General features: G+C 48.8%; 1 protein-coding gene across 6 annotated transcripts in view; it reads right to left on the reverse strand.

Moving 5' to 3' along the window:
* The window catches only part of SSUH2 (ssu-2 homolog), a 30,574-nt gene extending 14,052 nt beyond the window's left edge, over positions 1–16,522 (reverse strand). For 3 of the 6 annotated variants that reach the window (XM_047850610.1, XM_047850608.1, XM_047850605.1), the window contains exons 1-6: positions 5,366–5,423; positions 5,013–5,111; positions 4,561–4,642; positions 2,826–2,958; positions 1,512–1,572; positions 317–441 (exon numbers count right to left, since the gene is read on the reverse strand). In XM_047850610.1, coding sequence (XP_047706566.1) covers positions 317–441; positions 1,512–1,572; positions 2,826–2,958; positions 4,561–4,642; positions 5,013–5,111; positions 5,366–5,396 — 531 coding nt within the window. In that variant the 5' untranslated portion in view covers positions 5,397–5,423. Of the gene's footprint in view, positions 1–316; positions 442–1,511; positions 1,573–2,825; positions 2,959–4,560; positions 4,643–5,012; positions 5,112–5,365; positions 5,424–16,424 lie in introns of those variants that run through there. The other 3 variants (XM_047850609.1, XM_047850607.1, XM_047850606.1) reach the window with 2 other exon arrangements.
* Between the last annotated feature and the right edge of the window lie 4,522 nt (positions 16,523–21,044).

Raw genomic sequence — 21,044 nt, forward strand, 5'->3', positions numbered from 1 at the left:
GGTGGCTCAGTCGGTTAAGCATCTGACTTCGGCTCAGGTCATGATCTCGTTGTCCGTGGGTTCGAGCCCCGCGTCGGGCTCTGCGCTGACAGCTCAGAGCCTAGAGCCTGTTTCAGATTCTGTGTCTCCCTCTTTCTCTGACCCTCCCTTGTTCATGCTCTCTCTCTGTCTCAAAAATAAATAAATGTTAAAAAAAAATTTTTTAATAAATAAATAAATAAAGTTTGAGGAAATACCCAGTGACTTCCTAAGATCAGCACTATGAGGTCTGAAACCAACTCAGAGAGAAGGGCAAAGATTCCAACAATCACGTTACCTTGACTAGTGACGAATGAGGGACTTGGAACTTCCTCGTGTCTTCCTGAAACATCGGGGGGACCTGGACCTTGATGTCCCAAAGCCTGGGAGAGGTCCCTCTCTGTGGCCCATCCACTGACTGGTCTGACACAGAAAGGGATCATTGTAAGGCCAGTGAATAGCTACAAGAACAAGCTTTCATTTATTTACCAAACAGTATAGAGCCTTCACCTGACGCCAGGCATTAGGCAAGATCCTGCGCTAAGGGCCCCCTCAGAGTCTGTGGTTAAGCACCCAAGTGTTGAAGTCGAACAGACCTGGTTTGACTCCTGACTCTTCTGCTTCCCAGCTGCGCAACTCCAGACAAGTTAATTTACCTCTCTGACCTGCAATTCTCTCATCTCCAAAATGGGGGAAATACATAGCACCTACCATATAGGATGGTAGTGAAATTAAACAGAAGGCATAGCAATGCTTAGCACAGGGGTGGCACATGATAGAGGGATCAAAAGCAAGAACTGCCATCACTGTGGTGACTATTCCCCACCTTCTTGTCCTTTCTCCTTCCCCTCCTCTGTTCAAGGAGATAAGGCACAGCTACAATGATGATACAATGTAATAGGATATGGAAAGTGCTTGGGACAAGAGTTGCATAAAGCCTCTGCAAACTCAGAAGACTGACTCCTGTTGGATAAGGGGTCAGCAGGTGAAGAAATCCTGAAAGGCTTCGTAAAAGAGGTGACACAGGAGCTGAGTCTTAAAGGATGAACCAGTGGTCAGCAGAGAAGGAAGCGCTTAGGGCTTCCCAGAGAGAACCTTCAGCAGCTAGTGGGGTTCAGCAGCAGGCAGGATGGCACAGTGAATGGGGTCCTCAAGACTCAGGGAGGCACTGGGGATGGCCTAGAAGGCAAGCGGAAACCCAACCACACAGGCTGCCTTTGTGATCTAGCCCCGTGTGGTGGCACCAGTGTGTGGCCAAAGGCAAACCCTAGAATTTTCAGGCCCTTCTGCAAACCACTTCCAGACAGGAAGGATTTATTTCCCAAGTTCCACACTGGAAAGTCTGGATAAAAGCCCACCCTCTCATTTTACAGAGGATGGGGAAATCAGGGCTCCAAGCAGAAGAGCATCTCACTCAGGGTTAGTGGATAAGACATATCCTGATATTTTCCACCAGCCCCTGCCCTGTTCCCAAGTAAACTGATTTCACTTACTAGTAAAGGGTTGAAATGTCCATTCGCTTATCCTGGATTCACTAAAAGTCTCTAGTCGATACTACAGAGAAAAAAAAACCAGCATGTTCACAGTCATGCCCTTTAGGAAGACAGCATTGTGAAAAAAGACGAAGCTTTCCACCTGCCGAGGCTCCCCGGGAAATTGAAAGGCCCCACACCCAGCACCACAGGCTGCTTTGAACAGCTGGCAAAGATGATTTCTGCTCCAGATGCCCTGGACGCCTGCAGGGAGGTCAGTCAGCCCCAGGAAATCTCCCCCGATGGGCTCACAGGCTGATTTCAGCTCCCATTTCTTTACACCCAGAAATGCTCTATAACGCAAGCTGTGGGACAGCAATTGCCCTTTAACAGATGGAGGCCAGTCGAATCTGCTGCCTCAAATGTCCCCTCTGGAGGAATTTTTCTGCCTGATGTCAAGGTCCTCCCTCTTGATCTCATCCACAAAATCACAAAACAAGAAGGGATCTTGGACATCACCTGGCTCCTCCTCTGACACTGGAGAAAACAGAGGCTCAGAGAGGTCAGTTGCCTTGACCAAGATCACACAGCTACACAGGGGCGTCTTCCCCTAGGCTCCTGCTCTAACCACTCCCTGTGAGGCTTCTATGCTGTCTGTGTGATGGTGCACTCGCCAGAGGATGGCTGTGCCAGTGTCACTAGAAAATGTGAACTTAAAAGCTGTTCCCTGGCCCTGTTGATGCAGAAGGGGACATAAGTGCCCACTGTGGTCTCAGTAACAGACATAAGATTTCCCTGGAGCCTCGGGCCCAGGGGTCATGAATAAACGATTCCTTGGCACAGATGTGACTGGCGGGATCAAGGGGAGTAGATGGGCCTTTCTTGGCCCACCTCTCCCGGAAGCGGGTTACTCATGTATTTAAAGACACGGACTTTGGTGACGACGAACCCGATTTACGTCCTAGCTCTGTCACTTCTACCTGTAAATTTGGGGCAAGTAACTTTACCTCTCTAAACTTTCAATTCCTCCCCTTTAACTGGTGACAGTAAGATCTACTGTGCAGGGCAGTTGTGGGACTTCATAAGACATACGTGTAATGTGCCACCCATGATGCCGAGCACAGTTGAGCTTTGCAGTGAAGACTGGTAATGACTCCTTGTGTCATCGTGCACAACTACAGACCAGAGGAGTGGCAAAAGGCACTTCAGTGTCAACGCTATTCACATGCACTGATCCCCCCAAGACTCCTTTCTCCCGTTCGACCTCACACAAGCCACCCCCCGCCCCAAAGCCTAAAGCCCTCCCAGGCGACCGCCAGGCCCAGGCCCCCTTACCCTGCACAACGTCTGTTGCTTCAGCTCCTGGATGATGAGGTCACCGGCGGCTGTGCTGCCATAGCAGCATTTGGAGCTCACAAAGCTGAGGAGGGCTTCGCGGGCCACTTCCTCTGTCACCAAGGGGACTCTGCTGGGGACAGAGCACAGAAGCAGGGTCTCTGGAAAGGGCCTGCAGGCTCATCAGGGCCAGCCAGCTCCCTCTTGAGGCAGATGGAAATGGAGGTCAGGAGAAGGGAAGGGCCAGGCCGTGGGCCACGGTAGTGGTGAGGCACTCGGGGGTCCATCTGGGGAAGGAACCTCTGGCAGAGGGAACTGTGTGAACAGATGCCCACAGCGGGAGCAAGACAGTTCTTTCTAGAGGACAGGACAGCAACACTGCTGTGGCTGAAGTGCAGGGCTCAGGAGAAGAGCTTAGAGAATCTTAGCACACACACACACACACACACACACACACACACACACACACACACACACTTAAAGATGTACTTAAAGACGAATCACGCCATTTTACAGATAAGGAAAACTGAGATCTGGAGACGATGTCACACAGCTAGGAGGAGGCAAAGTTAGGCCAGACCACGTTCCCATGTTCCTGCCCTTGGGGACCTTGCCCCCTCAGCCAGAGGAGCTATGAACAGTGTTCATGAGAAAGCCCCTGCCAAGAACTACCAGGCCATGGTGCCCACAGGGACCCACCATGAGCCTGCTGGGCCAGCGCGGCAGTGGGTGGGAAGGAAGACAACAAATGGCCCATTCCTTGGCCTTCTCTCTGGATGCCTCCCTCTCCTCCTAGAAACCTCTTCCCTGAGGCCCAGCTGCCATGCCCCCTCCTAGCAAAGCTCTCCCCCACCAAGACCTCCAGGAAGCAGAAGTCCCCTCCTTCTTCCTCCCTCATATCTTCATTTACTTCTCCACAGCAGCCTGACTCCAAACAGTAAGCCCCTCTCATGCACAGCGATGTCTCCAGAGCCTCTGGTCTGGTGCACAGAGGGGCCTGCGCACATGCAGGAGGTGTGGGGCCCAGAATGGCCAAGAGCACTCCATTGAGGAAGCAGGGTCTGCCCTGGGCATGGAAGGTGGGCAGCCAGGGAGGGGAAGGGGAGGCACTCTAGGCAGCGGTGCGGCCAGGAGCACCCAGGAGATTCCTTGAAGGCAGGATACAGCCACCCAGCCAAGTGGCCAGACCCAGAAAGCAGGGGGTTCCACCTTCTCTCTGCACAAAGCTGGCTGGAAAGCCAGAGCTCTGTCCAGAGTCCTGGGTCCAGGGAGTCAGCAAACTCCTTCCGCAAAGGACTAGAGACTAAATAGTTTAGGCTTCATGGACCATACATACAGTCTGCCTCAATCACTCACCTGTGCTGTTGTAGAACAAAAGCAGCCACGGACAGTATGTGAATAAATGGCGTGGCTCTGCTCCAATAAGACTTGATTTACAAAAGCAAGCAGCGGCTGGATTTGGCCCAGGGAGCTGCAGTTCCCAACCCCTGGTCGTACACTGTGCTTCTCGACCGCAGCTTGGTAGCCAAACAGCCTGAAGAGCTTGCTTGGTAAAGTACACATTCCTGGCCTCTGTCCCTGGAGGATCTGATCCAGTAGGTCTGGGATCCTGATGCACTGTCAGGGTTGAGATCTGTAGACCCTAAAATCCTCGAGGAGGGCTCTTGGCACAGTGGGGGTGGGGGTGATGTGAGGGTCACTGCACATGATCCTGTGTGATGGCACCACAGCTCACCTGTGCTCCAGGAACGAGGACCAGCACCTTTGCTCCAGGGGTCTCCCTGGAGCCTCCAAAGGTGGGAACATTATCTGCTGTCCTGGAGGAGAGGGGAGGAGTCAGGGGCCTAGCTCTAAGGCACAGGTATTTGCAGGGTGAAGGAAGAATAGGCTGGTTGAAAGGGAGGTTGAATGAGACAAAGGGAAATGCTAATGTATCTAATGCAAGAGTGGTTCTCAAACCAGCATGATTCCATTCTTAAATACCTGTGGATATGGTCATGGAATGTTTGTGGACACAGGGCTGATGTCCCTATGTGCTCCTTGTCCCTCCCAATGGTGATAAAAGGCTTCCCAGGGCCCCCCAGGGGAAAGGGGCGGTATCCCAGCGCTGGCCTGTTCCAGATAGGTCTCCGCAACCAGCATAAGCCCCAGGAAGAGGCTGTAGGAAGCAAGACCCGCCAGACTTACCACCTCTTTGAAAAAGCCAGTCATAGCTGGGCAGTCTCTCCAGGAGTTCAGCTGGCGGCGCCAAAGGACTCTCGGCTTCAAAACTGAGGTCCACCACACCTGTGGAAGGAAGGCAGTCCTGAGCTTCTGGGAGGAGGGGAGTCAGTGGTGACTTCACTGGAAGCTGACAAGCCAGGGTGGACGTGTTACAAAAAGGCTGACAGTTTAACAAGCCAATCTCACTCTGGCACCATGGGACACACAACACATCTGTAGGGCAGGCGGGGATGGGGTGGGGGTGTGATAGGGGCAGCGATAATAATAATGATGAGAAAAACGTTCAGAATGGCAGCTCCTGTTTGCTGGGTACCTACTCTGTGCCAGTCCCCCATGACAGATGATCATATAGAAACATGATCATGTTCCACGACCCTAGGAGACAGGTACCGAATTAGAGATGGCCACACTTCTTTGATGCTTCTGTCTTCAAGTGGTGTATCTGTTATCTCCTCCCCTTGAACCTTCACAGGCTTGAGGCTGCTTCAAGCAAGGGAACATGGGGGAAACATGAAGAGACCACAGCTTCTACTTCTTGTCTCTTGGAGCACTCCCTCCCGGAGCACTCCCTCTCAGACCACTCCCTCTTGGAGCACTCCCTCTTGAAGCACTCTCTCTTGGAGCACTCCCTCTCAGAGCACCCCCTCTCAGAGCGCTCTCTTGGGGCACTCCTTCTTGGAGCACTCCCTCTTGGAGCACTCTCTCTTGGAGCACTCCCTCAGAGCACTCCCTCTTGGAGCACTCCCTCTTGGAGCACTCCCTCTTGGAGCACTCCCTCCTGGAGCACTCTCTTGGAGCATCCCTCTTGGAGCATTCCCTCTTGGAGCACTCTCTTGGAGCATCCCTCTTGGAGCACTCCCTTATGAGCCCTGAACTTCCATGTATATATCAGCTACCCTCCTGGGGAGACCACATGGACTACAGGCAGACTATAAGCCCACACGCAGAGGGGCCCAGTGGAGCCCAGCCTGCCAGCCACTCCACCATCCTACCGAGCCACCAGGAATCCGAGCAAAGCCATCACAGACCCGCCAGGCCAGACCAGCTTCCGGCTGAATACCACTGAGTGACCCTGTCATGGATTGCATGTCCCCCCAAATTCATATGTTGAAACCCTGAATGGTATTACAAGGTAGGGCCTTTGGGAAGTGATTAGGTTTAGATGAGGTCATGTGGTGGGATTAGTGCCCTGCCAGGAAAAGACAGAGCCCAGAGGCCAAGGATCTTTCTTTCTCTCCCCCGTGAGCATGCAGTGAGAAGGTGGCTGTTTACAAGCCAGAAGTGGACTCTCACCAGACACCGGGTCTAAGGGTGCCTTGGTCTTAGAATTCCCAGCTTCCAGAACTAGAGAAATACATGTTGTTTAAGCCAGGAAGTCTATGGTGTTTTGTCACAGCAGCCTAAACTGACCCTAATGGATGATACAAGGAGGAGATAAATCAGCCAGCTGACTCTGCCCAAATTCCTGACCCACAAAATCATGAACTATAATAACATCGTTGTTGTTTTAAGGCGCTGGGGTGTAGACTTGTTTTTTGTGCAGCTTCCTCTAACGGGCAGTGGAGTCATGGTGGGGTCCAGAGCCGACAGCCAAGAAAGAATTCTTGGGATGTCTTTGGTGCAAAAAGGTGATTTTATTAAAGCATGGGGACAGGACCCGTGGGCAGGAAGAGCTGCCCTGGGATGGTGAGGAGAGACTGATCACATACTTGGGAGTTGGGAAAGGTAAAGTCAAAGGGGAATTTCAAAAAGAATTTTCACATGCCAAAGAAGACTCACAGAAGTGTGGGAGGTCTAACTACCTCCAAGCCAAGGTTGTTTTCCCCACTAGCAAAGCATCAACACCAAGACAGTAGGGAGTTCCTAGAGAAATGCCATACTCTGACTGCCTCAAGTACTCATCAATGGGCTGCAGATTATCAGGAAATTCAATTTTACCTGCCATTTCCTTCTGCCTTTTTTTCCCACAACGGCTTCCTTCTGCCTTTTTTTTCCCACATCAGGCAATCTTTGCTCTGGGATTCCCCACAAACCTGGCAAAACTTTCCGAGAGCCACACCATGGTCTGAGGCTCCTTCCTTCCCTCCTTCTCTCTTCTCACAGGGGTCCAACCTGTGGTTAGCCTGCAGACGGTCCCTGCCCACACCTGCTCCCTCCTCTCCTCTTTTCCTTCCACATACGTTTCCCAAGGACCTCGGGCACATCTGCCATCTTAGTATCTGCTTCTTGAGTGACCCAAACTGACACAGAATATTATCCATTCTCCCAATGAGGAAATGGACTTAGAAAGGCTGTGGCTCGCCTCAGATCACACAGCCAGTGAGTGATGCAGCTGGATTCAAACCAAGGCTCGTTGCTCTCCAAAGCCCACGTCCTTCCCACATACTTCCCATGAGGTGACCCCTGTGGAAGAATCACTCACTATATATCTGCTTTTAAAACCTCACCTTATACACCTTAAACTAATATAACACTGTATGTTAATTGCATTTCAATTCTCAAAATTTAAATTTAAATTTATTTTGTTAATATTTAGTTATTTATTTTGAGGTGGGGGCTGAGAGGCAGAGAGAATCCCAAGCAGGCTCCACACTGTCGGCACAGAGCCCGATGCGGGGCTCAGTCTTACAAACCGTGAGATATGACCTGAGCTGAGATCAACAGTCTGACACTTAACCACCTGAGCCATGCAGGTGCCCCAATTTAAATTTAAGTAAACTGGGGCGCCTGGGTGGCGCAGTCGGTTAAGCGTCCGACTTCAGCCAGGTCACGATCTCGCGGTCCGTGAGTTCGAGCCCCGCGTCAGGTTCTGGGCTGATGGCTCAGAGCCTGGAGCCTGTTTCCAATTCTGTGTCTCCCTCTCTCTCTGCCCCTCCCCCATTCATGCTCTGTCTCTCTCTGTCCCAAAAATAAATAAACGTTAAAAAAATAAATAAATAAATAAATAAATTTAAGTAAACTAAAAAAAAAAAAAACCCAAACACCTCAGCTTGATCTGCCAGGCTATGGCAGAGACACACATAGTCCTGAGACTGCACAGAAGAAAGCATAATATAAGCACTGACTCCAAGAAATGCTAGACAACTCAGAAAGCACCTCCCCATACCTGTTGCTACACCCACTCTCTCACCTGGAGATACAGAAGGCAGGACTTCTAACTCCATTTCACATGAGGAGTCTGAGGCTCAGAGAGGTTACTCCAGTATTCGTAGGATACACAGCAGTGAAATCAGAGCAGGATAAACGCTCCTTGCTCCAGCTCCAGCACACCTGGCCACCCCTCAAACCTATTCCCTGAAGCTCTCATGCTGGGGGACAAGAACCACTCAGCTCTGTCTTTCCAGTGGCCAATTTGATTACGGGAAGTTGACTTTAAAAGGGTAAGTTGGTAAGTGGTCTGTGGAAAGAAATTCGCTCTGCATGAAGTCACTGAACACACTCAGGTCAACAGCTGATCTGTTTTACCCCCTAGATCCCTCCTTTTTTTTTTTTCCAGCTCTTGAAAGCCCAATAGCTCTTTCCCTCTACAAAAATAAAAATAATATGTCCTGTCTTTTCAAGTTTAATAAAAACAGAGTCCAGAAGAAGAAACAGATGTTGTAAATTGGAGCAGGGGAGGCTGTTTGGAAGTGGGCTGAGAACAATGGAGGGAGGAAGGGTGTCATTAAGACAAATGAAGCATCTCATTCTACCACTCCCCTCAGAGTACGTCTCAGCCCTCTGACAATAAGAAATGCATATGTATCTGTAAGGTTTCTCCTTGCAGGAAATTTACAAAGGAAGCTGAGAGAGGAGAGTGTTTCCAGATACGGAGAGTATCTTTCTGAGCAAGAAAGCGAAACTTTGTAAGCAAATGATTCTGCGCAGAAACCAGTGAGAGATCTTGGACAGTTGTGGGTGTGACGCAAGGAGACACCATCCCAGGCCTGCACAATGGTGTATGCCAACGTGTCTGAAATCCCCAACATGATAATTCATCAGGAACTATTATATTCATACCTTGGTTCTCAGTATTTGCTCCTACTAAGTTTATTAGCATTTTAAGCTATTTTCGCCACCAGGGATCTGCGAATATTTTCTGCAAATAGCTGGGGAGAAAATACTGTAGATTTTGTGGGCCATACGGCCTGTTTCAATTACTCAACTCGGGCGAAAGCAGCCATAGATAATGCACAATTGAGTAAGCATGGCTTTGTTCCAATAAAACTTTACAAAAACAGGCAGCGGGTCAGACTTGGCCCTTGAGCTGCCCTTGACACTCACCTGTGTGGGTACGTTTGAGGGGGTCAGAAAGAAGGAGGCTGGAATTTCAACCTGTCTGGCGTCAGGGCCCATGCATGTCACTGCAGCTCCTGTGAGCCCAGTTATCAGAATTAAGGGTGAAGGTCAGGGTTGGACTGTAGCCAAGAGTGTCTGGAGTCAGAATTGGTGGTTGGACACCTGGGCTCTGATATGTCTGAGTCATGCACTACGTGACTCTGTGCCAGCCACCCATCCTTGCAGAAATCAACCCCCCCCCCACCCCCAGCTGTGAACCAGGGCAGACGATATTAGTGCCCATCTAATGAGACAGCGTGCACACAGCTCATGGCCCCGAGCCTGGCATTTAATAAATGCTTCATCAATGCCTTGGACCTGAGGAGGGTGAGTCTTCCTCTTTCTTTGTGCTCCTTTAAGCCAGGGGACAAGAGGTGAAAATGTCGAGCACAGAAAGAAAGGCAAGACCTTCATAGCCCTCTCCCTGGGGAAGGCCCCCCGCCCACCCGGAAGTCTGGGGTCTGCTGGGGCATCCATACTCTCCAGTGCTAGAAGACAGAAAAATGCCATATGGCTGCTATGTCCAGCTGGAAACCAAACAAAGAGGCAGGAAGAGGGGAAGAATGAGAGGTGGGAAACTCACAGCTCCATCCATCAACCAGGAGCCACCCTGACCTCTCAGGGCAGTAGTAATTCGTCAGAGCTAAATTAATCTCACCATTATGTTATGTACAAAAATAAAGGACTCCGGCTGACCTACAGGCAGATGCGTCATTTCCTGTGCAGATCTCAACAGGCACAACAGGAACGTGGACGTCACAGGTCATTGTGTGACGCCCAGCGTGGGGCACTTCGAAGGGGGTCCCCAGCCGTGTCACTGTTTCCATGGGGTCAGGGCAGAGTTCCAGCACGGCCACCCCACCCTAATACATGCATTGTGTCCCATGGCTCACAAAGGGATGGTGCAGGCATGATCTCTTTTGCATTTCATGACAACCACTGTTTCCCCTGCTTCGTAGAAAACCAAGGTGAGACTCAGAGATGTGATTATGGGGCAACGAGCTCACACACTCATAGCAGAGCCAGAAATAAAGAGTACTTAAAACTGAGATCCTGGGATGCCTGGGTGGCTCAGTCAATTAAGCCTCCGACCTCAGCTCAGGTCATGATCTCACAGTTTGTGAGTTCGAGCCCCGCGTCAGGCTCTGCGCTGACAGCTCAGGGCCTGGAGCCTGCTTTGGATCCTGGGTCTCCCTCTCTCTCTGACCCTTCCCCGCATTCTCTTTCTCTCTCTCAAAAATAAATAACCATTGGGGTACCTGGGTGGCTCAATCAGTTAAGTGTCTGACTTCAGCTCAGGTCATGATCTCACAGTTTGTGAGTTCGAGCCCCGCGTCAGGCTCTGTGCTGACAGCTCAGGGCCTGGAGCCTGCTTCTGATTCTGTGTCTCCTTCTCTCTGCCCCTCCCCCACTCACACTCTATCTCTGAAAAATAAATAAATGTTAAAAAAATTAAAAACAAAAACTTAGAGCCTAATGCTAAGCCAATGTCCTTTCCACCTAGCTGAACACCCTATTGCTCTGTGCAAATGTCATCAAGTGGTTGCTGAGAAAGTTTGTAAAGCATCTCTAAGGTAGTGCTCACCAGCCGCCAGCTATTTTTCTTTTGTGTCAAAAGGAATTTTTCTTGTGGAGCAAGGTATAATTAGTGGACAACCTCTTTAACTTCCACTTTGTAAAATGCCATTCCCTTTATTCCAGAGGAAAAAAGGAGTCCACATCTTCTGCCTTAGATTCCAGTACTAATCATCTTAAAAGCACTGAAATCATGCCATGTCTCCACTCACACACCTCCCCACTGCAAACTTGCTTTAGTTTGTTTCGGCCCTTGCCGCCTCCAACAGGGGCGGGAGACCCTTTAAGACAGGGAACCCCCCCCTTCCTGTATACAGTCGATGCACAAAATTACACTGTGATCTGTACACTTGAGATGGGACAGGAGAGACTCAGGTGGTCAAATCCACACAGACATGAAATGGAATGGGGTTGGCTGGCAGCAAAGAGGAGAGGTATGTGGGGGACTGTTGTTTAAAGGGGTTAGAGATGAAAGGACTTGAGAGATGCATGGTGGTGATCATATTCCCACAAGAATGGGACTGTATTTAATGTCGCTGGACAGCACAATTAAAGATGCTTAGGATGGCAACTTTCATGTGATGTGTATTTTATCACAATTGAAAATAATAAAAACAGGAGAGTCAGGTGATCACAAGAGAAAGGAAAGAAAAAAAAATCCTGCTTTGCCAAGAAGAACAAATACTCGGCTCTATTATTTAAAAGTCTTTGGGGCGTCTGGGTGGCGCAGTCGTTTAAGCGTCCGACTTCAGCCAGGTCACGATCTCGCGGTCCGTGAGTTCGAGCCCCGCGTCGGGCTCTGGGCTGATGGCTCAGAGACTGGAGCCTGCTTCCGATTCTGTGTTTCCCTCTCTCTCTGCCCCTCCCCCGTTCATGCTCTGTCTCTCTCTGTCCCAAAAAAAATAAATAAACATTGACAAAAAAATTTTAAAGTCTTCATAGTGGGGGTGCCCGGGTGGCTCAGTCGGTTAAGCATCCGACTCTTGGTTTCAGCTCAGGTCATGATCTCACGGTCATGGGTTCGGGCCCCGAATCAGGCTCTGTGCTGACAGCGTGGAGTCTCTCTCTCTCTCTCTCTCTCTCTCTCTCTCTCTCTCTCTCACACGAGCGCACACAATTTTGTCTCTCTCTCAAATAAATAACTTAAAAAATATTTAATAAAAAAAATAAAAAATAAAAGTCTTTGTAGCAAGACTAGAGGGCCTGACTGGGCCATGCCATCTCTTAAACACCGCAGTGGCTCACTACTGCCCACAGCTAATGTCTAAGCTCCTGCCTTTAGCAGAGAAGGTCCTGTGTTAAATGGCCCTAGAGTACCCACGGGACAGGAAGAAAAGATTCTAGTCTCCTCAGTCCTGAGGGGAAAAGCCTCCCCACACAGCCCAGAGCAGGGTGAGAGGAAGGAAAACAGTTGCTGCAGAAGGGGAGAGGGTGGGGATAAAGAACAGAGCAGAAAGGGGAAGCGAAAAGAAGAGCCTGCTTGGGGCTCCAGAGAGGAGTCAGGGGTGTGGGAGCTTTGAGGTGGGAGCCACTGAGAACACATTTGGGAGACCAAACACAGAGCCCACCATGGGAGTGAGGCCAGCATCGAGAGAAACAGGGAGAAGGCCGGGAGAAGTTTTCCTTGGTGTTCTGCAGGGCCCTCTGGTGCGTCAGGAGAGACCCCGGCAAATGTTCCCTGGGATGTGGAACTCTTGCTTTGTCGAAGTGTCATCATGCCAAGATAGGGCCACGTGGGGGTGGGATTTGTAAGTGCAGCCTCGTCCCCTGGGGACACTGATGTGTGCATTCCCCCCTGGCACAGGCAGCGTGCCATTTCTCCCAGCTCTTGTTCTGGCTGTTCCTGCCCATGACACACACACCCCTCACCCCCTTTGGCTGGGCTCAGCCCAGACCTGACCTCCTGCAAAGCCTGCCCGGGTGTGGTTCCCCCTCCCCATGCCCCTCAGTACTCTGTTCCACTCTCTACCATTGTTTCTGCCAAATGGCTTTCCAAGAGTTATTTGTAGAACGTCCATCTGGGGTCTGCCTCCTCCACGAGGCTTTAAACACTTGGAAGGCAAATCAATGAATCATCCTTATTCCCCCAGCCATGAGCACAGCAACAAATAGCTAGCCTACTGTGTGGTCTGGGGGGGAAGTCACTTTATTTTTTATGGCCCTGGTCTTCTTTCCCTACAAGAGGGTTCAGGGAATCTGGTTGCTGACAGGAGCACTTGGGAAGATGGATAAGAGAAGGCTCTGCCAATGATTTGGGAGGGTCCTTGGGACCCTTTCTCAGCTGCAGTATGATTTCATTAAAGGTTTTTATTCCTTGTTCCCCAAAGGGGACACCCTATCTTTTCATTAGGAGTTGCGGGAACCACAAGCCCCTTCCAGAAACAGGACAGCCTACAAGAAAGACCAGATGGGCCCTGTGAGGACAGGGCCAACTTGGCAGGGAGCACCTGCACTCCTGGTGGCCGTGCCTCTATCCTAAGGGATGGGTGACATACGCTAAGGCCCCACAGTCAGTCACCAAAGCTCCTAGAACCTGGGCCCCTGCCAGGAGTCCAGCATTTTTCCCACCAAGGTATCCTGAGAGCTTAACCCAGTCTCTAGTCTCCAACTCAGAGCTGGGGTGGGGGGAACACTAAGGAATAAGCCTTTGGGGAGCAGAGCTGGCCTGGGTACCAAGGGAAGTGGGCCACTGATGGCCTCAGATCACTGCTCCGAGCACTCCCCAGCTATCAGTGCCCAGAAGAAAGGAGGTGCCACCTAGGTCCTATTGTCCAGAATTACAGCAGTCCCCTCCTCAAATTATGGGGACCTTATCTTACTTGAAGAGGCTCTTGCACACCAAATCTGGGAGGGAGCTCGGTATGTAATAAAATAAGTTCTATTATAAGAGATATGGTTTTTAGAATAAGGGAGGGGATTTTTCTTCTTCATCCCTGGTCTGGGATGTCTCCCTCTAAGAGAAGAGAGATTGAAACCACAATTACATCTGGGACCATCGGAAAAACAGGACCTGATCAGGCTAGAAAAGAAAAGACTCTGAAGACTTCTTATTTTAAACAGGGAAGAGACATGTTCTAAGTAGCCTTGGGGGGTAGAATCCAGACCAAGGAGTAAAAGTTACAAGGAAAGAGATGTCAACTCAATGTACGAAAGAATTCATGATGGCCTCGGCTATGGAAGGGAGACCAGCCCATCACTGGAAGTGTCCCAACCAGTGGTGGGAGGTGCTGCCTCCAGCCAAGAATGCTGTCAGAGGTGTCTCAGCAGCCGACGGTGGCAGTGCTAAGAGGTCTTCATGGTGACTGCCACATGGGTGCCACATCCCAGAACGTCTCTATCCATGCCCACTTTGGTCCCAAAGTGTGTCACTGTTAGAAGATATTCTTTCTCTGAAGCTGCCCACATTACAGACTCAAAAACTGAGGGGACAACATTTTCATGGCTGGGGAGGGTAACTCAATTGGGATAAATGGGCAGCCGTCTCTTACCTAAGAAGGGACATTTAAATTACATAAGTCCCATAGCAGTCTCCCTTTCTGAAACCTGGGCAAATATTGACCTAGTTTCAGATTTCATCAGTGTTGCTTCTAAAAACTTTTCTGGGGGCACCTGGGTGGCTCAGTTGATTAAGCATCTGACTTTGGCTCAGGTGATGATCTCACAGTTCATGAGTTTAAGCCCCGCATCTGGCTCTGTGCTGATGGCTCAGAGCCTGGAGCCTGCTTCTGATTGTGTCTCCCTCTCTCTCTGCCCCTACCCCACTTGAGCACTTGCTCTCTCTCTCTCTCTCTCTCTCTCAAAAATAAATAAACATTTCAAAATTAAAAAATAAAAACTTTTCTGGATAATCCCATACCTTGCAGTAGACCCAAAGTTTCAATTATATTGGAAACCAGCATGGAGGTTTGGACCCTACGACAGAATCAGAGTGTTTAGAATTTTAAGGGAACTGAAGAGTTTACCCTACTCTCACGTGGCTTGCCAAAAGTCATGATGCCAGAACAGAAACACTACAGATGATAATATTTTTCATTAATAGCAAGTTTAATTTTAAAGCCCTGGGACACATAATCTGATAATTTTTCTAGAGTCAACATTTATTCCATGCCTACTCTATTCTGAGCAATGTTGTAGGCACTTTTCATCCAATTAATCTTCTACAATTCTTCAAGATGACACGATCTCCATTTTTATTGTGGGAAATGTAGCTCAGAGAGGTTAAGTGACTTGAGCAAAATCAGCCAGCAATCAGGAGGCAGAGCTTGGATGTGAATCCAGATCTGACCAAGCCCACTGCTACTAAGAGAAACTGATTATAAATTGTAAGACTGCTAATGAGCAGTGTTTTAAAGAGGAAAAATTGCATTTTAATATTAGTAGAGGCTTATAAGATATGGATACATGATTTCCAATATATCAGAGATCAGATCCTACCCAAATACATGCTAAAATATCTCTGTACAGTTTCCAACTTCAATGTGAAAAGGGATTCCAACAAAAATTTAAATTCTAAGATTTCACATGGGTTTATTTCATATGCCACCTCAGCTATGAAACTTAAAGCTTTGAGATGCCCACATTAAAGACAGCAGTGTTGGACCTGTGCAGGACATTCAAAGTCAGCAAGTTCAGGAACTGTGAAAACGTACTTACTAGTGTCACAGGCCTCTCCAGGATTCAAATGAATTGTGAGAATACTTTTCCACCCCCCAGAAAAGTACATTCATACAACATTTTGCCCTCACCTTCATGTTCCTCAAATTAAGAACTCCTGACCCATCTCCTTTTATAGATGGGGAAACTGAGGCTAAATGACTTGCCTGAGATCACACAGCAGAGTCAAGACCTGAACCCCACCTTCCCAACCCCCAATCTGATACTCTACCACACTGCTCCTTCCAGATCAGGAGCAAAAACCTCTTATTTTTAAAACACACCACAATTCTTACTAAAATGCCATTTCCTTCTTCATCTATTGAAATAGTCCTTAGATTGCATTGTGTTTCTGTCCCAGGAATGACAGCCTTGGGGTCATGAGGACTGTGTTCCTTAAGCAGTAATGAATAAGCAGCTCTTTGCTAGAGGAAGATTACAAGTAAAGACAATCCATGACATTTCTTTAAAATTAACTTCATCTCAGAACGGAGCCCAAGTGAGGTATTCTGGTTTACATGTAGCTGGGGGCGCGGGTGGGGGGCCTGTCAGCCAGAGAAAGGAAGATTGAAGAACACGAGACTTGGACCGCGATCAGGGAGAAGAGTTCTCCTGGTTGTTACCATCCTCCCACACTGTCCAGAGAGAGGCACATAATGGAAGAACAGCCAACAGGCTGCAAATAAGCTTTACAAGCAAAAGGAAGGAAGGAAGGAAGGATGCCCTCAGCAACACAGACCCAGAACCCGACACAGCACGGAGGCCAAAGGGAAAGTTTTGGTCAGCGCTGGCCACAGAAGTTGGCGCCCCAGGTCTCCCGGCTGTACTTACTGTCTTCCTCACTCAGATCCCTGTCCATGGTGCAGATGTCCAGCCAAGGAGGTGTCTGCCCTCCCAGTGGGCTCAGGCCGCTGGGATCTGAGGGACCACCCTCGGGCCCTCCCAGAATGCCGGGCCCATTGTTACCCGATTTGAATACAACAGAGGGAAACATCTCGGGGAAGCACAGTGTCCCTCCGAGCTGCTGCTCTGGACCCAAACTGCAGGGGTCCTTGCAGCTCCTACTCACAAGAACTTCTACTTGCCAGGCTCTTACACGGTGCCTCTAGCCACTAGTGCCCATAAGTGGCACTGGGCTGGGATTCAAACCCTCATCTGTGTGACTCTCAAGTCAGAGCTCTTGACCACTCTGCTAGCTGACTCATGTGTTGGAGGCAGGCTTCTAAGTGTCGTGGGGTGACAGGGGAAGCGATACAGAGAAATGTAAGAGCACACAGAGGTTACCTCCCCTAGGGGGAGAGAAGATACGAGTGGGGTCTCTGAAGTCTCCAGCTCTGACCTCCTCCTCTCACTGGGGAAGCAGTGAGGCTCGGATCATGAGGTGGAGCCATGCAGTACGTAGCAGACAGAGCCAGCTTCCAACCCAGGCTGCATGGCCACTGCTCTCACCACACCAGCCTAGCCCCCTGTGAAGTATCTGTGGGTTTTTCAAAGTCTCTTCCAGAGCCTTTTGCACTGGAGTTTGAAACTGCTTCAACCCAATGCTTAGAGGATCACTCCTCTCTTCTGGATGAGTCTAAACAATGAACACCTAGACTGGGTCTCCTGGAGGTGGAAGCAGACAGCTGTAAGCTGGAGCCACCTCCCCCACATCCTTGGCAATGACCCCCCACACCTCTGGCCAGGGAGGCCTTGCTCCGTAGGGCAAAGCAAGCACCCCATACCCCGCTTGCCCAGGCCAGCAATGGCTGTGGGGTTGTACCATGATTCTCCTCAGTGAAGACTGACTACTGCATTCACCAAGGGATGCATTGTCACCAACTTGTCAGCGGCCTGTCTTGGATGGCCACAATGTACACACTGATGGCTTAAAGGGACCCCACAAAGTACCTTTGGTCTCTCTCTGTGCCTCTTTCACCCTCATCACGCACTGCCTACCCCCAACAGAATGCTAGTGGCAGTAATAAAAGTAAAGAAGCAGTAGCAACAACTTGGCAAATGCTTCTTAAACACAGGCAGATGACTCAAATAGGTTTTTATGGTTGGCAGGGGCACTGAATTTCTTAAATTTGATAGTTATGTAAGTTTCATTACTGCATGTGCATGAGAAAGACCCAGATTCTGAAAAATAAATATAGTCTTTTTTTTTTATGGACACTGTATGTGCCCTACTGGATATAGTCTTTTAATACCTTTATACAGTAAGCAGTTTTTAAGTGCTTGTAGAACTGACTCCATAGTAACAGGATTACCATGAATGTGTGTGCCTGGGTGTGCATATATTTTACTCTAAACATATTGTGTATGTGTATCTATATCTGTGTCTGTGTCTGTATGTGTGTGTGTGTGTGTGTGTGTGTGTGTGTGTGTGTGTATTTGAGCCTAAACACAATAGATAGATGATGGATACATGGATAGATGGATAGATGGATGGATGGATGGATAGATAAGTAGATAGATAGATAGATAGATAGATAGATAGATAGATAGATGGACTACTCATGGCTTAACTAAAATAATATACCACTATTACACCTCAAGTACTTTATAAGCAGCAATATATGCTTGCCTAAATCCCTCTACAGCATTTGAAAGAAACTATAGGAAATTATTTAAATGGCAAACAGAAGGAACAGAATGTTAAATAGAGTTGAGTATTAAAGACACCAGAAATCTGGAGCCTGCAGAAATGCAGATAACCATGAGTTGTATCTTAAGAATGAGAGTGAAGACCAAAGAGAGTGATAGTCCCTTGCTGCACATGTTAATAAACATCTCTTAAAATACATGGAAGATGAATAAAGCAACTACTAGACCTTTCTAATCTTGCTTAACCATCAAGGCAGGAAAGCTGTCTGTAACCATGTGCTAGAGTGACTGATGGCAAATAATATACCCATTGCCACCTAGTATTCGTGGTGTTAGCGGGAACAGGCTTCACTAATTCTAGGACCCAGGCCAGCATAAAGCTAATACTGGTTCCCACCTCCTGCTTGTATCAAAGGGGCTTTGGGTAGGAGAAGACAGGCATGAACTGTGTGCATGAAGACAGGCTTCTTACAGTCATTCTGTAGCACTGCCATTGATGTCAGGAAGTGGGTTCCTTAGAGCTCTTCTTCCTGAACCAGTCCTCAGCGGTCCATGGGTATGATCCATCACTGTCCCTTCTACTCATGGTAAGTACTCATGAAACATTCGCTGGACGAACAGAGCTGTCCAAGAGTTGACTCCACCCATTCATTTCTGACTGCGAACCTTGTTTATTCTTGGAAACAAAGTCTATGTAATCTTACTGGATGGTCTCTGGGTCTGGAGGGTATGTTGTGGCTCAGGGAAACATGTCAGGGCGGTAGAGGCTTTAGAAGGAAGTCAAGAAGTCACCTTGTATGACTGCAATTGAATATGATGGCAAGAGAAATAGAAGGGTTTAACAAATACCTTCGAGTGTTTAAACAGCTGTCATGGGGGAGGAGGTGGCAGAATTGACTCTCAGGATACTCACTGATGAGCAGGCATGTTGAGAGCTGGTCCACAATGGGGGACCATCTGCAACTTACCAAAAGGAGTATCTGTCTAGTGAGTAAAGTGTAAAGCTTCCTTCTGTTTGATTGAGCCTCTCTGAAGATTCAAGCAGAAGCATGACAGTTACACAAAGTGGGCAGTAATACAATGTTAACAGAAATGGCTTCAGAGCTGGTGTAACTGTGTTCAAAGCCCAAATGACCCTTTTTGGAGCATCCCTGGAGGACAGGTGACGGGAAATTCTGTGGACAGGTGACGGGGAAGAACTGTTAACAATGCACCTGGCTGTGCATTTTTCCTGCAAGAAGAATGGGCCACAAGGGAAGGGCCTACACCAAGGGGCTATGGAAAAGGGTTTAACGGGATGGTCAGGAACTCTGGGAGGAACATCACCAGAAAATTGGTGACAGGAGGTTTGAGGAAGAGGTATACTGATAGATCTCTCTGAATGGATAAGGAATATGAAGAGACTTATATCCCACGTCCCATGTTGCTGCTCACCAACTTCAGCAGAGGGGGACTTCAGTAATCAAGTTTATGACATGACCCAATTGTGGGCACCAGCCACTGCTGTCATTGCCTGGAGGGTCAGAGTGACAGGGTTGGAGGTTGTGCGTGGGCTTCCACTCAGCAGTGCTGGCTGGCCTGGCTACAGCTAAATGCTCAGTCTGCCAGCAGCAAAGAGCAACACTGGTCCCAATATGGCACCACTCTCTGAGGTGATTAGCCAGCTGGCTGGTGGCCAGTTGATTACATTTAACCACTTCCATCATGGAAGGAGTAGCGCTTTGTTCTTCTGAAACAGATACTCTGAATACAGATTTGCCTTCCCAGCATATAATACGTCTATCGAAACTACCATCTCTGGGGGCCTGGGTGGCTCACTTGGTTAAGGGTCCGACTTCAGTTCAGGTCATGCTCTCCCGGTTTGTGAGTTCAAGCCCCGCATCGGGTTCTGTGCTGCTGACAGCTTGGAGCCTGGAGCTGCTTCGGATTCTGTGTCTCCCTCTCTCTCTCTGCCCCTCCCCCACTCCCCCACTCACACTCTGTTTTATTTTTTTTCTCTCTCTCAAAATGTTTTAAAAAAGAGAGAGAGAGAGAGAGAAACTACCATCTGTAGATTCTAACAAAAAGGGAGCAGAAGCTGCGTCTTCTGAGACTAAAGAAATTATCAGAAATTATCAGTTAGCCAAGCCCCCTGCTTGCCAATTCCCTACTACTAAACCTCAGGCCCCTGCTGGCCACCGCTATTTTTTCTCCCACCAAAATGGGGTCTCTGCTGTGTCTCCCAGGCTTCCTAATAAACTCACTTGGGCTGGCCCTGGGCTCTTGTTTCTTAGTCTAGTCGGTAGGAAATGGTCTGTAAATAATATAAATTCCCAGGCTCCACCCCCAGAAATCCTCATCAAATATGTGTGAGGTAGAACCCTGGATTGTGTGTCTCTTTTTACCAGAGCCTCAAGTAAGTCCAATTCAGGTTGCCTACATTTTTAAAAACACTGATATAAGGAACCCACTCAGGGTAAATTCAGCATTCCAACTTCTTTCATACAAGAGTCATTTTAAGATACAACCACTAGATGTTTAATGTGAGTGATTACCTCACCATCTGTCTTAGATTTTTCTTTTCATGGGGGGGATGGGGCACTTTCTTGGGCTCAAGATGAAGACATAAGAGTGAGCTAGGTACTGTAGAGGGGTCATTGTCTTATCAACCCATGGGTTTTCATTTTCCTCCTTCAAGGGCACCAGTCCTATGGGGGTGAGAGCAATAACCACGATGAGAATGGGAAAGCATTTTAGAGTTACAGCTGTTGCCTCAGTTGGTGGCAGCCCCAGGCTGAGTAACCCTAGGACACTCAAATACAGATGCGTAACCATCTGCTGATGAGTTGATGGCATCAGGAGTTCACCCAGAATTTTAAATTA

Source organism: Prionailurus viverrinus, chromosome A2, assembly GCF_022837055.1.
Source record: "Prionailurus viverrinus isolate Anna chromosome A2, UM_Priviv_1.0, whole genome shotgun sequence".
In the NCBI taxonomy this organism is placed as follows: domain Eukaryota; kingdom Metazoa; phylum Chordata; class Mammalia; order Carnivora; family Felidae; genus Prionailurus; species Prionailurus viverrinus.